This window comes from Saccopteryx bilineata, chromosome 3 (assembly GCF_036850765.1).
Source record: "Saccopteryx bilineata isolate mSacBil1 chromosome 3, mSacBil1_pri_phased_curated, whole genome shotgun sequence".
NCBI classification, from domain to species: Eukaryota; Metazoa; Chordata; class Mammalia; order Chiroptera; family Emballonuridae; genus Saccopteryx; species Saccopteryx bilineata.
The window spans coordinates 51,414,057-51,430,286 of record NC_089492.1 but is presented as its reverse complement, the minus strand read 5'-3'; the positions used below and the strand labels follow the sequence as shown (position 1 = coordinate 51,430,286).

General features: G+C 39.0%; 1 protein-coding gene across 1 annotated transcript; it reads right to left on the bottom strand.

Annotated features, from left to right (window-relative positions):
- Positions 1-8,358: 8,358 nt before the first annotated feature.
- Positions 8,359-11,930, bottom strand: NPBWR1 (neuropeptides B and W receptor 1). Its single transcript, XM_066266407.1, is given in 8 exon segments — positions 8,359-8,632; positions 9,254-9,321; positions 9,805-9,980; positions 9,983-10,028; positions 10,030-10,063; positions 10,065-10,246; positions 10,248-10,382; positions 11,883-11,930. Coding segments are annotated over 8 exon segments (963 nt in total).
- Between the last annotated feature and the right edge of the window lie 4,300 nt (positions 11,931-16,230).

Below are 16,230 nucleotides of genomic sequence, written 5' to 3'. Positions count from 1 at the left end.
GCACAGCCAAAGAAAGACCTACAAAATGAAAAAGCAAGCTGTAAAATTAAAAATATATATTTGCTAATCATATATCTAATATAAGGTTAATAGCTAAAATATGTAAATTACTCATAGAAATTAATAGCAAAAATAAATAAATAATCTAACTTAAAAGTGGAAAAATTACCTGAAAAGATATTATTTTTAAAGAAGATATATGAATGCCTGACAGGTACATGAAAATGTGTTCAACATCTCTAAACAAGGAAATGCAAACCAAAAACACAATTAGTATCACTTCCACCTGTTAGAATTATCATCAAAAAGACAAGAGATAACAAACACTGGTGTGGATCTGGTGAAAAGGGAACCTTTACACACACTGTTGTTGGGATTGTAAATTCATGCAGTCACTATGGAAAACAATATAAAGGTTCATCCCAAAATAAAAATGTTATATCAGAGGATTGGCAGTGTAAAAGATCCCATTGTTCTCTCTTGAAGTTTTAATAATTTAAACTGCTTTAACTCAACAAAGAATTTCCTACTCAACATACAAGCAGGCCTGAGAGTTCTGCACATTGAAACAACTAAAAGTGAGAAAATGGAAGCAAAAGGAAGAATTGTGAAGGGAGAAGGACTAAAAAGAACCATGGACACATCCCTGCAGCTGGAAGCTTAAACAGGGCTCAGCCTGGAGAGGGGAGAAACCCCATTGTGGCAAACTTCTTCAGCTGGAAAGAGCAGAGGTTTGGTTGGCATTCCTGAAGGAGTGAGAAAGACAAGATGTAGCTGAGACCAGATGGACACAGCATGGGTGTGCAATCATGTTTGTTGGGTAATATACATTCCAGAGAAACAAAGCCATGGTCCTTGCAACCCCATAACCTACCAGAGCTCACCTCCTTTTACCCTTGGTGTCAGATTGTGAAGTATATTATCTGCACACAGAACCACTTTATTTCCTGAGCAAAGGATATGCCCTGAATCTAGTCCTCGGGTCAGGGGGCAGACAATAATCCACAGAGGTCTGATATTGCCATTGTCAAGAGGGCAAACAACAAACAAGGTGGCTGGTTTCACCAGCCCAGCCTACCCCCACACATTGCAGCTACTTACTGGCAGCATCTGGCTGCAGATGAAACTTGTGATTCAGCACCACCTGCTGGAAAATAATAATAATAAAAAAAACCTGTTCATATTGAACTGCTAAAGAATACCACCATATATAGATGACTAGACAGAAAAGGAATCCATCAAATAGTATAAATAACCAAGCTAATGAGGCAACTCAGAAAGAAAATGAAAAATCTCCAGAAAACAAACTTAAAAACATTGAAATATCTGATATAAGTGACAATATTTAAGGTTGCAGTTCTGAAAATACTCAGCAAGATGCAAGAAAATACAGACAGGCAATTATATGAGCTCAGAAAACAAATCAATGAAAAAAATGAATACTTTACCAAAGAGCTCAAAACTTAAAAAAAAAACTAAACAAATTCTGGAGATAAAGAACTCAATAAAAGAAAGACAAAATAAACAAGCAAGCATAAGAAATAGAGCACACCAGATGGAGGTATAATTACTAGTATTGACGACAGAAATCTAAAAGTGACACAGAAAGAAGAAGAGAGAGACTTGAGCATAAAAAAAAATGAAATAAATCTATAAGAACAAGGTGACTTAATCAGAAATAGCAGTATAAGAATAATAGTCATAAAAGAAGTAGAAGAGAGGGAGGAGAAAACAGAGCCTATTCAAACAAATATTTGATGAGAACTTCTCAAACCTTTAGAAAAAGCTAGATCCTCAAATCCAAAAAGCAAACAGAACACTTAGTTACTTTTACTCAAAGAAACTTGCACCCCCATGTTTATCACAACATAATTCACATTGGCTAAGACATGGAAACAACCAAAGCATCCCTCAGCAGAGAATTGGATAAAGAAGATGTGGTACATATATACAATGGAATACTACTCAGCCATTAGAAATTATGACATACTGACATTTATGACAACATGGATCAACTTTGAGAACATTATACTGAATGAAATAAGTAAATCAGAAAAAGCTAAGAACTGTATGATTTCACACATAGGTGGCATATATATCTGAGACTCATGGTTACAGATAAAAGGGAAATGGTTACCAGAAGGAAGGGGATGTGGGGAGAAGAGTGGAGGAGTGTGTGGGAGGAAGGTGTAAAGAGGGACAAATATAAAGTGACAGAAAATGGTTTGACTTTGGGTGATGGGCACACAACAAAATCAACAGTTCAAATGCTATAGAAATGTTTACCTGAAACCTATGTACTCTTATTGATCAATGTCACTGTGTTAATTTTAAAGTTAAAACAAAAAAGAACTAAAAGGTGAGACAAAAAATAGAAACAAATGGTAATGTAAATATGACATATCAAAACATTTGGGATGCAGTGAAAGCAGTAATCAGAGGAAAGTTTATGATTTACAGGCCTATCAAAAGAAACGAGAAATCCCAAGTAAACAACCTAACAGTACATCTTAAAGATTAAAAAAAAATTGATACATTACATCTTTAAGAACAAAAGCAATCCAAAGTCAGCTGGAAAAAGGAAATAATAATAAATAGAGCAGAATTGAAAGCAATAGATCACAAAAAAGGGCTGTACAAAAAGAATCAATATAGCCTGACCAGACGGTGGTGCAGTGGATAGAGTGTCAGACAGGGGTGTGGAAAGACCCAGATTCGAGACCTTGAGGTCACCAGTTTGAGTTCGGGCTCATCTGGTTTGAGCAAAAGCTCACCAGCATGGACCCAAGGTCACTGGCTCAAGCAAGGGGTCACTCGGTCTGCTGAAGGCCCACGGTCAAGGCACATATGAGAAAGCAATCAATGAACAACTAAGGTGTCACAATGAAAAACTGATGATTGATGCTTCTCCTCTCTCTCCGTTCCTGTCTGTCTGTCCCTATCTATGCCTCTCTCTGACTCTCTCTGTCTCTGTAAAAAAAAAAAAAAAAAATTACAAAAAGAATCAATATAACAAAGAGTTGGTTCTTTAAAATGATGAATAAAATTGTCAAACACCTGGCTAGACTCACTGAAGGAAAAACCAGACTCATATAAACAAAATCAGAAATAAAAAAGAAGTTACCACAGAAATCACATAATACAAAAGGTCATATTAGAATAATATTAAAGACTATATGCCACAATATTCAATATTCTAGAAGAAATGGATAAGTTCCTAAATATATATAACCTTCCAAGGTTAAATAATTATGAAATTGAAAAATCTGAATATTCAGAGAAAGACAAGTGCTATATGATTTCGTTTATATGTTGAACCTAATGAACAAAATGAACGACCAAGCAAAATAGAGACAGACTTATTGAGAGCAAGCTGACAGCTATCAGAGAAGTGACTAGGTGCTGGGGTAGAGAAATTGAACAAAAGAAAAAGAAATAACTCATAGACACAAATGACAGTGTGGTGATTGCCAAGGGGAGGAGAGTGAACGGTGGAGGAGAGTATAAAAGCGATAAATATTGATGGACAAAGACTTGGCTTGGGGTAATAAACATACAATATAATGTATAGATAATATGTTGTAAAATTATGCAGCTAAAACCTGTATAATTTTGTTAATCAGTATTACCCTAATAAATTAAATAAAATAAATAAGCAAATAAACAAACACTAAAGAAATCAAAACAACCATCAAAAATTTCTTCAAAACTAAAAGTTGAAAACCAAATGGTTTTTCTAGTGAATTCTACTGAACATTCAAAAAGATTTGATACTTATCCTTCTCAAACGCTTCCAAAAAATTGAAGAAGCAATACTTCTTTACATATTTTATGAGGCCAATTTAAACCCTGATACCAAAACTTAGCAAGGATAACATACACACACACACAAAAAAAACTGCAGACTAATAACTCTGATAAATACAGGTGCAAAAACAAATAAATAAAATAATAATAATAAATCAAATACAATATATTAAAAAGATATATCACAATCAAGTGGGACTCATTCAAGGGGCACAAAATGGTTTAAAATACACAAATCAATAAATATAATATGTCTCATTAATAAAACAAATGATAAAAATCATGATTTTATCAATAGATGCAGAAAAAGCATTTATGATTAAAACACTGACTAAAATGAGGATAGAAGAAAGTACAGTACCTCAACATAACAAAGGTCATTCAACAAACTCTCAGCCAATATTATACTCAATGGTGAAACACTGAAAGCATTTCCACTAAAATTAGAAACAAGACAAGGATGCCCACTCTTGCCATCATTATTAACATAATTCTGGAAGCCCTAGCTAGAGCAATTAGGCAAAAGAAAGATAAAAAAAGTCATCTAAATTAAGAAGCAAGAAGTTAAAAGTCACTTTTTTCAGATGACATGATTCTGTATATAGAAAATCCTAAAGACTTCACCAAAAAATTATTAGAAATAATACATACATGCATTAAAGTTGTAGAATATAAAATCAGTGTACAAAAATCCACTGCTATCTATATACTAACAATAAAACTTTTTTTTTAGAGGGACAGAGAGAGGGATAGATAGGGACAGAGAGACAGGAACGGAGAGAGATAAAAAGCATCAATCATCAGTTTTTCATTGTGATACCTTAGTTGTTCATTGATTGCTTTCTCATATGTGCCTTGACCTCCGGCCTTCAGCAGACCAAGTAACCCCTTGCTCGAGCCAGCGACCTTGAGTCCAAGCTGGTGAGCTTTCTGCTCAAGCCAGATGAGCCCGTGCTCAAGCTGGCAACCTCCGGGTCTCGAACCTGGGTCCTCCGCATCCCAGTCCAACACTCTATCCACTGTGCCACCGCCTGGTCAAGCAAAACTTTTTTAAAAATTAATAAAACAATTTATTTTGCAATTATGATAAAAAGAATAAAAATACTTAAGAATAAACTTAATAAAGGATGTGAAGGACCTATATTATGAAAACTACAAAGCACTATTTTTAGAAAAGAATTAAAAAGGCTCAATATATGCAAATATATTCCATATTCATGAATCAAAAGAATAAACTTAGTTAAAATGGCCATATTACACAAAGCAATACAAGACTTAATGCAATCTCCAGCAAAATTCCAGACATTTTTTAAAGAAATATAACAAAAAAATCATCAGATTTGTATAAATCCACAAAAGATGCCAAAGAGCTATGCAATCTTGGAAAAAAAGAATGAAGCCAGTTATCACACTACCTGAGTTCAAATTATACTGCAGAGCTACGATAATCAAAACAGCATGGTAATGGCAAAATAAATAAAAACATATACACAGACCAATAGACCAGAATTGAGAGCTCAGACACAAAACCACATGTACATGGGCAAATAATTTTTGACAAATGAGCCAAAATCACACAATGAAAAAAGAAAGTTTCTTCAATATATGGTACTGGGGAAATTGGAAAGCCACATGCAAAAGAATGAAATTAGACTACAGTTCATCCCCATGTATAAAAATTAACTCAAAATAGATCAAAGACCTAAATATAAGATCTCAAACAATAATTTACATAGAAGTAAACAGGTTCTACACTTATGAACTTTGATTGTAGAGAATATTTTATGAATTTGACCCCAAAAGCAAGGAAAGCAAAGGCAAAAATAAATGAATAAGGTTTATATCAAACTAAAAAGCTTCTGCTCAGCAAAAAACAAAACAAAACAAAAAACTGATAACAAAACAAATAGGCAACCAACAAAATGGGCGATGATATTTGCAAATAACAGCTCTGATAAAAGATCAATATCCGACCCTGGCCGGTTGGCTCAGTGGTAGAGCGTCGGCCTGGCGTGCAGGAGTCCCAGGTTCTATTCCCGACCAGGGCACACAGGAGAAGCACCCATCTGCTTCTCCACCCCTCCCCCTCTCCTTCGTCTCTGTCTCTCTCTTCCTCTCCCGCAGCCGAGGCTCCATTGGAGCAAAGTTTGCCTGGGCGCTGAGGATGGCTGGATGGCTCTGTGGCCTCTGCCTCAGGCGCTAGAATGGCTCTGGTTGCGGCAGAGCGATGCCCCAAGATGGGCAGAGCATCGCCCCCTGGTGGGCGTGTTGGTAGATCCCGGTCGGGCACATGTGGGAGTCTGTCTGACTGCCTCCCCGTTTCCAACTTCAGAGAAATACAAAAAAAGAAAAAAGAAAATATATAAAATTTATATAAAAAAAAGATCAATATCCAAAATATATAAAGAACTCACAAAGTTCAGCAACAAACAATAAAAATATCCAATTAAGAAATGTGGAGCCTGACCAGGCGATGGTGCAGTGGGTAGAGCATCAGACTGGGGCGGAGGACCCAGGTTCGAGACCTCGAGGTCGCCAGCTTGAGTGCAAGCTCATCCGGTTTGATCAAGCTCACCAACTTGAACCCAGGATCGCTGGGTCTGTTTAGCCCCCCCACACACTCCCCCGTCAAGGCACACATGAGAAATCAACCAATGTAACAACAGCTAAGGAACTGCAACGAAGAATTGATGTTTCTCATCTCTCTCCCCTCCTGTCTGTCTGTCCCTATCTGTCTCGCTCTCTCTGGCTCTGCCACAAAAAAAAAAAAAAAAAAAAAAAAAAAGGGGAGAGGACCTGAACAGAAACCTCTCTTAAGAAGACGTACAAATGTTCAACAGATATATGAAAAAATGCTCATATTCACTACATCTTCGAGAAATACAAATCAAAACTGCAATAAGATATCCCATCATACCTATTAGGTTGGCTACTATCAACAAGACATGTAATAACAAATGTTGGAGAAGCTGCAGAGGAAAAGGAACCCTCATTCATTGCCCGTGAGAATGCAAATTTCTACAACCATTATGGAAGAAAGTATGGTGGTTCCTCAGAAAACTAAAAATAGAATTACCATATGCCACAGCAACTCTTCTATTGGGAATCTATCTCCAAAACTTGAAAACATTAGTATGTAAAGACACATGCACCCCCATGTTTATCACAGCATAATTTACATTGGCCAGAACATAGAAACAACCAAAGTGTTCTTCAATGGAGGATTGGATAAAGATGTGGTACGTATATACAGTGGAATACTATTCAGCCAGAAGGAATTATGGCATAGTGCCATTACAACAGCATGGATCAACCTTGAGAACATTTTACTGAGTGAAATAAGTAAATCAGAAAAAGCTAAGAGCTGTATAATTCCACACATAGGTGGGATATAAATCTGAGACTCATGGACATAGATAAAAGTGAAGTGGTTACCATGGGGAGAGGGATGTGGAAGAGAGGCAGGGGGCAGGGGGTGGGGGAAAGGGTATAAAGAGGGACAAATATAAGGTGACAGAAAAAGATTTGACTTTGAATGATGGATATACAACATAATCAACAGTTCAAATGCTATAGAAATTTTTACCTGAAACCTATATACAATGTCACCCTGTTAAAATTAATTTTCTAAATAAAATTAAAAGGAAGATTTCTAGAAATAAAAAGAATGTTGTCAGGAGAGCAAATCATAAGAATTCTCAACACAAAAAGAACATTTTTTTCTTTTGTATCTATGAGATGATAGATGTTAACTAAACTTACTGTAGTAATCATTTATTGAATATATGTATGTATATATATATATATACATACATATATATATCCCTGTACCTTAAATGCACTTTTTTTTTTTTTTTTTTTGCATTTTTCTGAAGCTGGAAACAGGAAGAGACAGTCAGACAGACTCCCGCATGCGCTCGACCGGGATCCACCCAGCACGCCCACCAGGAGCGGCTCTGCCCACCAGGGGGCGATGCTCTGCCCATCCTGGGCGTCGCCATGTTGCGACCAGAGCCACTCTAGCGCCTGAGGCAGAGGCCACAGAGCCATCCCCAGCACCCGGGCCATCTTTGCTCCAATGGAGCCTTGGCTGCGGGAGGGGAAGAGAGAGACAGAGAGGAAGGCGCAGCGGAGGGGTGGAGAAGCAAATAGGCGCTTCTCCTGTGTGCCCTGGCCGGGAATCGAACCCGAGTCCTCCGCACGTTAAATGCACTTTTATCTCCCATAAGTGAAAATAAAATAAAGTTAAGTAGGTTGCTGGTTGGATTCCTTTGTGATTCCAGAATTAGGTATTTACCAGGTTCACCTGACTGCCAAATGTTGTCTGGGACTAAGGAATAAAGCATTATGAAATCTATAGCTCCCAGTGGAAATAAATCTAGTAGCGAGAAATATGAGGGTGTCTTTATTTCATCTTCCTGGCTGTCCCAAAGGCAAAGGGGTGAAGAATATGACAAAAAGAAAACGAAAGAATGAACATGCATTTCTTTTCATCTCATTTGCTTCTCGCAGAAATTTATGAGGCTGGGATACTATATATTTATAAAGTTCTCACTCCTGACAAACAATACACGAGAAATTGTAACGAACTGGTCCAAATTTTAAGGGAGGTCCACAGGGACAAAAGAGCATGAGGGCTATCAAATCCTGTGGAAAAAAGCGATGATTACGAAGCGACTGTTCAAGGAGCAATTGAGCAGACGCGATCCACTTTAGGACGCTCTGCGCTGAACAGTTGTCTCCGCAATGGGGGGCCACAATCACGCGCCCGGGCAACTCAAACTCCAGGCCTGTCCTGAGCAGAGCTAGCTGAGTCCCCAAGAGCCTGAGTCCGGAACATTTTCAGGTTAGAATAGAAGTAGGAAAAAGGAGAGAGGCAAAGAAAGCAGGGGCTAGATCAAGAATGGGGATTATTGCCTGACCAGGCGGTGGCGCAGTGGATAGAGCGTTGGACTGGGATGCGGAAGGACTCAGGTTCGAGAACCCGAGGTTTCCAGCTTGAGCGCGGGCTCATCTGGCTTGAGTAGAAAGCTCACCAGCTTGGACCCAAGGTCACTGGCTCGAGCAAGGGGTTACTCAGTCTGCTGAAGGCCCTCAATCAAGGCACATATGAGAGAGTAATCAATGAACAACTAAGGTGTCGCAACAAAAAACTGATGATTGATGCTTCTCATCTCTCTCCGTTCCTGTTTGTCTGTCCCTATCTATACCTCTATCTGATTCTCTCTCTGTCCCTGTAAAAAAAATTTTTTTAATAAAAAATTTAATAAAAAAAGAATGGGGATTATCACTAGTCTTATCACTATTATAAAGAGTCACAACCAAGCTCCACCTCCTTCATCCTACACCTCCTCCGCTTTTCTGTCTTTTTCTCTCCATACCCCCACAGCCTCACCTTCTCACCCCACCTTAAACTGTTACTTCCTTGTCAACCATCCCCGCTCACCTCGGAGAAGCGGGCATGCAACGCAAGCGCCTTGACCTTCTTCGGCTGTTAGAACGCTTGTAGAAGTACTAGGGGAATGAGCAGGCTGTTCACAGTTTGAAAAACAGTACAGTCGCTGCTGGAAACCAAAGAAGTAAAGTGCAGAGGCGAGCACGGAGCCGATGGAGCCGTGGCGCCTCAGGCCTCAACCGGTGATAGTCAAGGGTTCCACCTAGAGTGGCTCACGACTTGAGGAGGAGTGAGAGTAAGGGAACGAGAAAGGAGTTTCTAGCAGTTTGCCTTTCTCCTATAACCCTACGCCCTAACACTGGTGAATTTCAGGGAGTGTCCTTTGGCATTAGGAAAGGATTAGTGGGCGTTCTCGGCCGCAATGGTCCTCACACTAGATATGTTCCAGCATCACCCAGAGAGCCTAGTAAATTCAAATTGCAAGCGCAGCCACAGCACGTCCAATCCACTAGGTCTGAGACAAAACCAAAGAATCTGCATCTCTAGGAAGTTTGGGGAAAGAGGAATGGGGAAAGGAGGTTTGAAGACTGCGGTTCAGGGACGGTACACTGAGCGCCACAGGGCTGGCGTTGCTGAAGTGGGGGCGCCAGCAGCAGGCGGAGGCTCCTGCGGCAGCTGTCGTCCAGGAAGGCATAGAAGAAGGGGTTGAAGCAGCTGTTGGCATAGCTGAGGCTGGTGATGAAGTAGGAGACCGCGATGACGAGTGGTGTCTGTGGAGGTCGGTGGTGAGCGCCAACATGGTGCTCAGGTGATAGGGCGTATTAGCGGAGGAGGCACACGACCAGGATCGCCACCACCAAGAGTCACCCGTTTCTTACACATGAGCTTACACAGGAGCTCCTCGAAGGGCCACTGCCGCAGCAGGAAGTCGGCGATATTAACAGACAGCACGAATGTGAAGAGCTCGTCAGCAATGGCCAGGTTGAGGACGAAAAGGCTGGTGACATTCTTCTTACGAGGCGTCTGCAGCAGCACGTACAGCAAGCACAGCCGAGTTGCCCGCCAGCCCCACTGCGCAGACCACCGCGTAGACAACTGGTATCGCCACAACCAACGGCGGCGGCGGTGGCGGTGGCGGGGCGGTGGCAGCCCGCTTGAGACGCGTCGCGGCAGCCCAGCGCTAGGCCCGGACGCACCGTGTTGGAGAGCCCCAGCTCCGAGGACTACGTACTGTGAATCTCGGCGAGAGTAGAGGTGCGATCAGTTCCGATCTCTCTTGCCGCCGCGCTGAGGGGCTCCAAACCCTTCTCTGGCCCTTCCAGGGAAGGTGCGTTCCTCCCCCGGAGCCACCTTAGCCCACTGGACTCCGGGGACTGCAAATGGAATTAAAAGCACAGGTTACGCTCGTCGACCACATAGAGGTGCGGAACCCAGGGCAGGAGGCGGCGCTCCTAACCTGCCCTAAAAGATCGCTCTCTGCCACCTGTTGAAATAGTATTCTAATCAGTCGAATAACATGAAATGAAGTGATAGAAAAGAGTCCTTTCTTTTCCTAGGAAAAATACAAACCCATCTCCCATGTTTTAGGACACCGCTGGCAGACCTGGGTCATCCCAACGAACTATACAATTACAAGTAAGCTTGCGTACCCTTAGCTTCAAAGCCCTCGGTAACAGCAAGTTCAACTACAATCCCGGCCTCACCTTGCTGGGGAAAGGGTCTTCTTTTTTTCTGGAGCGGCCAGAAGAGGCTGCCGGCTGCTGGGGAGGCTACCGCAGTAGCCAACTGTCACCTTCCCAGCGTCAGCGGCGAGGCGGCAACTCGCACCTTCCGGGATCTACCTGATGCGCCTGGAAGCTAAGGGGGGGCGTAGCCGCAACTGCGCTCCGCTTACCTGACAGCCACCCCATTCCAAGTGAAAAACAACAGTGGAATAGAGTAGCGCATTACTCAAAAATTACTGAATTCTTTTCTTCCTTCCAGTAGTGTAACCTCATACCATTTGAATTCATAAAAAATTCTTCTTTTAAGAATTAAATTGAAGAAAATCAAAGTTAGAGTGTATTGTAAAAGAACAATGCAATTGATTCTTCCATTCTGTTGTATAAATATACTGCAAATGGGCTAATGTAATTTTAAATTTCAAATTACGTTCACACTACATTGCTATATAGAAGGGAAAAGTGAAATGTTAAATTAAAATGCAAATACTAAAACTAATTAAGTAAAACTAATTAATGCTAATAATCTGCTCTGCATAAAATTACAAGATTGCTAGTAACGAATAATTGCCGACAATTTGAAATACTTCAGGCTTTCTAAAAATATGTGTAAGCAATGAGCTTTATTAACAAAGGCAAACTGCTTCTGATAGCCTTTAAGGGTATGTTTCACAAAACGTTGCAAGTCGTTCAACACACGGAATCTCCCTCTAAAGAAAAACGACCCTGCCACTCAACGGTGTTGCCCAGCGAGGCCGCGCAGGGCAGACCTGAGCACTGTCATGCAGCTTTGAGTTCTCACTCTCTCCAGCAGAACTTACTCACTCACCTAAGCAGCTCACCTTTGTGGATTGAATAAAATAAACTAAATATTAGTTCTCTCTCATTCTAATTTTCCTTCTCCCACCTTTCTTGTGGGAGATTCAGGAAATTAAAACACAAGATTCTATCTGACTTACCTCTATTTTCCTTCCACAAGAGCAGGCAGATGCCCAAATAAAGTGCATTTGTGGTCCTTTATGATGTATTTTTAGAGGATGGGTGCTGGGCTACTAAAAAAAACTGAAAGTGGCCAGCAGAAGACACCCTTAGGGGTGGAAAAGCAAGCGTTTTCCTTTACCCACTCCTGCTCATATCGTTCAGCTAGGAACTACATAAATCTGACTTCCCTGGAGTTTCCTGCTTTGTGTGAAGAAAATGACAGTAAAGTCTTAGGCTATGTCCACGAGGAAAAAAAAATATGTGAGAAAACACCTTATAATATTAAGTGAAATGGAAGATTATATATGACATATATAATAAACACTATATTCATATACAAATACTGTGTGTATGTATGTGTATATACATACATATGTATATAGTTGCCTAATTTTCAAATATTTAGAAATGTTCTAGCTTTTTATTTATAGACTTCTAACTTAATTACACTGTGGAACGAGAATATAGAATTTGTTGTTTGTTGAAACATTGCCCAGTATACATTTTTTCAATTATTTAATGTGTATACTTGAAAATAATGTTCTACATTGTTTTGGTTGCAGAACTCTACATATGTCAACTAATGGAATTTATTATTTATTAAATCGCTATTAATATTTTTATTGATTTTAATTTATTGTGCTTACATAGATTCAAGTGTCCCACTGAATATACCTCCCTCCCTCCCACCCCTGTGTTCCCCTTAATACAACCCTTTTGCCCCCTCCCTACGACGCCCTTCCCCTTTCCCTTCAGGATTTGCTGTCCTGCTCTCTATAATGCTTTGTTATGTATATATAATTTCACTAATAATATTTTTATCTGATTGTTTTTATCAGTTATTAACAGAAATGTGTTAAAAATGTAAAGATGGATTTCTCTAGTTAACCTTTTAATTCTGTCAACTACTATTTTGATACTGTTGTAGTAGGTGCACACAAACTTGGGATTGTTACATGTTCCTGTGAAAAGGACTCATCAGTATAAAATATCCTTCTCTATCTGGGTTATTACTACTTGCTATATCAGGGGTTCCCAAACTTTTTACACAGGGAGCCAGTTCACTGTTCCTCAGACGGTTGGAGGGCCGGACTATAAAAAAAACTATGAACAAATCCCTATGCACACTGCACATATCTTATTTTAAAGTAAAAAAAAAAAAAAAAACTGGAACAAATACAATATTTAAAATAAAGAACAAACTAGTGAATTCTATCAAACATTCAAAGAAGACTTGGTTCCTATTCTACTCAAAGTCTTCCAAAAAATTGAAGAAGAAGCAATACTTCCAAACACATTTTATGAGGCCAACATAACCCTCATACCAAAACCTGGCAAGGATGGCACAAAGAAAGAAAACTACAGACCAATATCTCTAATGAATACAGATGCTAAAATACTAAACAAAATACTGGCAAACCGAATACAACAACATATTAAAAAAATAATACATCATGATCAAGTGGGATTCATCCCAGAATCTCAAGGATGGTTCAACATACGCAAAACGGTTAACATAATACACCATATCAACAAAACAAAGAACAAAAACTACATGATCTTATCAATAGATGCAGAAAAGGCTTTTGATAAAATACAACACAATTTTATGTTTAAGACTCTCAACAAAATGGGTATAGAAGGAAAATATCTCAACATGATAAAGGCCATATATGATAAACCATCAGCCAACATCCTATTAAACGGCATAAAACTGAGGACTTTCTACCTTAAATCAGGAACAAGACAGGGTTGTCCACTCTCTCCACTCTTATTCAACGTGGTGCTAGAAGTTCTGGCCAGAGCAATCAGACAAGACAAAGAAATAAAAGGCATCCATATCGGAAAAGAAGAAGTAAAGCTATCACTTTTTGCTGATGATATGATCCTATACATCGAAAACCCGAAGGACTCCACAAAAAGATTATTAGAAACAATAAACCAATACAGTAAGGTCGCAGGATACAAAATTAACATACAAAAGTCCATAGCCTTTCTATATGCCAACAATGAAATATTAGAAAACGAACTCAAAAAAATAATCCCCTTCACGATTGCAACAAAAAAAATAAAATACCTAGGAATAAACATAACAAAGAACGTAAAGGACCTATATAATGAAAATTACAAAGCATTGTTAAGGGAAATCGAAAAAGATACAATGAGATGGAAAAATATTCCTTGTTCTTGGATAGGAAGAATAAATATAATCAAAATGGCCATATTACCCAAAGCAATATACAAATTTAATGCAATTCCCATCAAAATCCCTATGAGATTTTTTAAAGAAATGGAACAAAAAATCATCAGATTTATATGGAACTATAAAAAACCCCGAATAGCCAAAACAATCCTAAGGAAAAAGAATGAAGCTGGGGGCATTACAATACCTGACTTTAAACTATATTATAGGGCCACGATAATCAAAACAGCATGGTATTGGCAAAAACATAGACACTCAGACCAATGGAACAGAATAGAAAGCCCAGAAATAAAACCACATATATATGGTCAAATAATCTTTGATAAAGGGGCCAACAACACACAATGGAGAAAAGAAAGCCTCTTCAACAAATGGTGTTGGGAAAACTGGAAAGCCACATGCAAAAGAATGAAACTCGACTACAGCCTGTCCCCGTGTACTAAAATTAATTCAAAATGGATCAAAGACCTAAATATAAGACCTGAAACAATAAAGTACATAGAAGAAGACATAGGTACTAAAATCATGGACCTAGGTTTTAAAGAACATTTTATGAACTTGACTCCAATGGCAAGAGAAGTGAAGGCAAAGATAAATGAATGGGACTACATCAGAATTAAAAGTTTTTGCTCAGCAAGAGAAACTGATATCAAAATAAACAGACAGCCAACTATATGGGAACTGATATTTTCAAACGACAGCTCAGATAAGGGCCTAATATCCAAAATTTACAAAGAACTCATAAAACTCAACAACAAACAAACAAGCAATCCAATAAAAAAATGGGAAGAGGACATGAACAGACACTTCTCCCAGGAAGAGATACAAATGGCCAACAGATATATGAAAAGATGCTCAGCTTCATTAGTTATTAGAGAAATGCAAATCAAAACTACAATGAGATACCACCTCACCCCTGTTAGATTAGCTATTATCAACAAGACGGGTAATAGCAAATGTTGGAGAGGCTGTGGAGAAAAAGGAACCCTCATTCACTGTTGGTGGGACTGTAAAGTAGTACAACCATTATGGAGGAAAGTATGGTGGTTCCTCAAAAAACTGCAAATAGAACTACCTTATGACCCAGCAATCCCTCTACTGGGTATATACCCCAAAACCTCAGAAACATTGATACGTGAAGACACATGTAGCCCCATGTTCATTGCAGCACTGTTCACAGTGGCCAAGACATGGAAACAACCAAAAAGCCCTTCAATAGAAGACTGGATAAAGAAGATGTGGCACATATACACTATGGAATACTACTCAGCCATAAGAAATGATGACATCAGATCATTTACAGCAAAATGGTGGGATCTTAATAACATTATAAGGAGTGAAATAAGCAAATCAGAAAAAAACAAGAACTACATGATTCCATACATTGGTAGAACATAAAAATGAGACTAAGAGACATGGACAAGAGTGTGGTGGTTACCAAGGGTGGGGGGGGAGGGAGGACATGGGAGGGAGGGAGGGAGAGAGTTAGGGGGAGGGGGAGGGGCACAGAGAACTAGATAGAGGGTGAAGGAGGACAATCTGACTTTGGGCGAGGGGTTTGCAACATAATTTGATGACAAAATAACCTAGACATGTTTTCTTTGAATATATGTACCCTGATTTATTAATGTCATCCCATTACCATTAATAAAAATTTATTAAAAAAATAAAATAAATAAAAATAAATAAATAAAATAAAATAAAGAACAAGTAAATTTAAATCAACAAACTGACCAGTATTTCAATGGGAACTATGGGCCTGCTTTTGGCTAATGAAATGGTCAATGTCCACCAATGAAAGAGGTGCCCCTTCCAGAAGTGCAGCGGGGGCGGATAAATGGCCTCAGTGTGCTGCATGCTGCCCACAGGCCATAGTTTGAGGACCCCTGTGCTATACGTAGTGTTCTCTGTTTGATATTATTACAACTATATCATTTGTATTTCTCTCAGAATTATTATGAAATATCTTTTGTTAAATCCTTATACTTTAAGTTTTCTGTGTCCTTATGTTCAAAATATGTTTCATAGAAGCATTATAAAGGTTTTTCTAATGTAGTCTGACAGTTATCTTCAAACTAAAGTACTTAGCATTAATAATATATTTAATATATTTATAGATAATA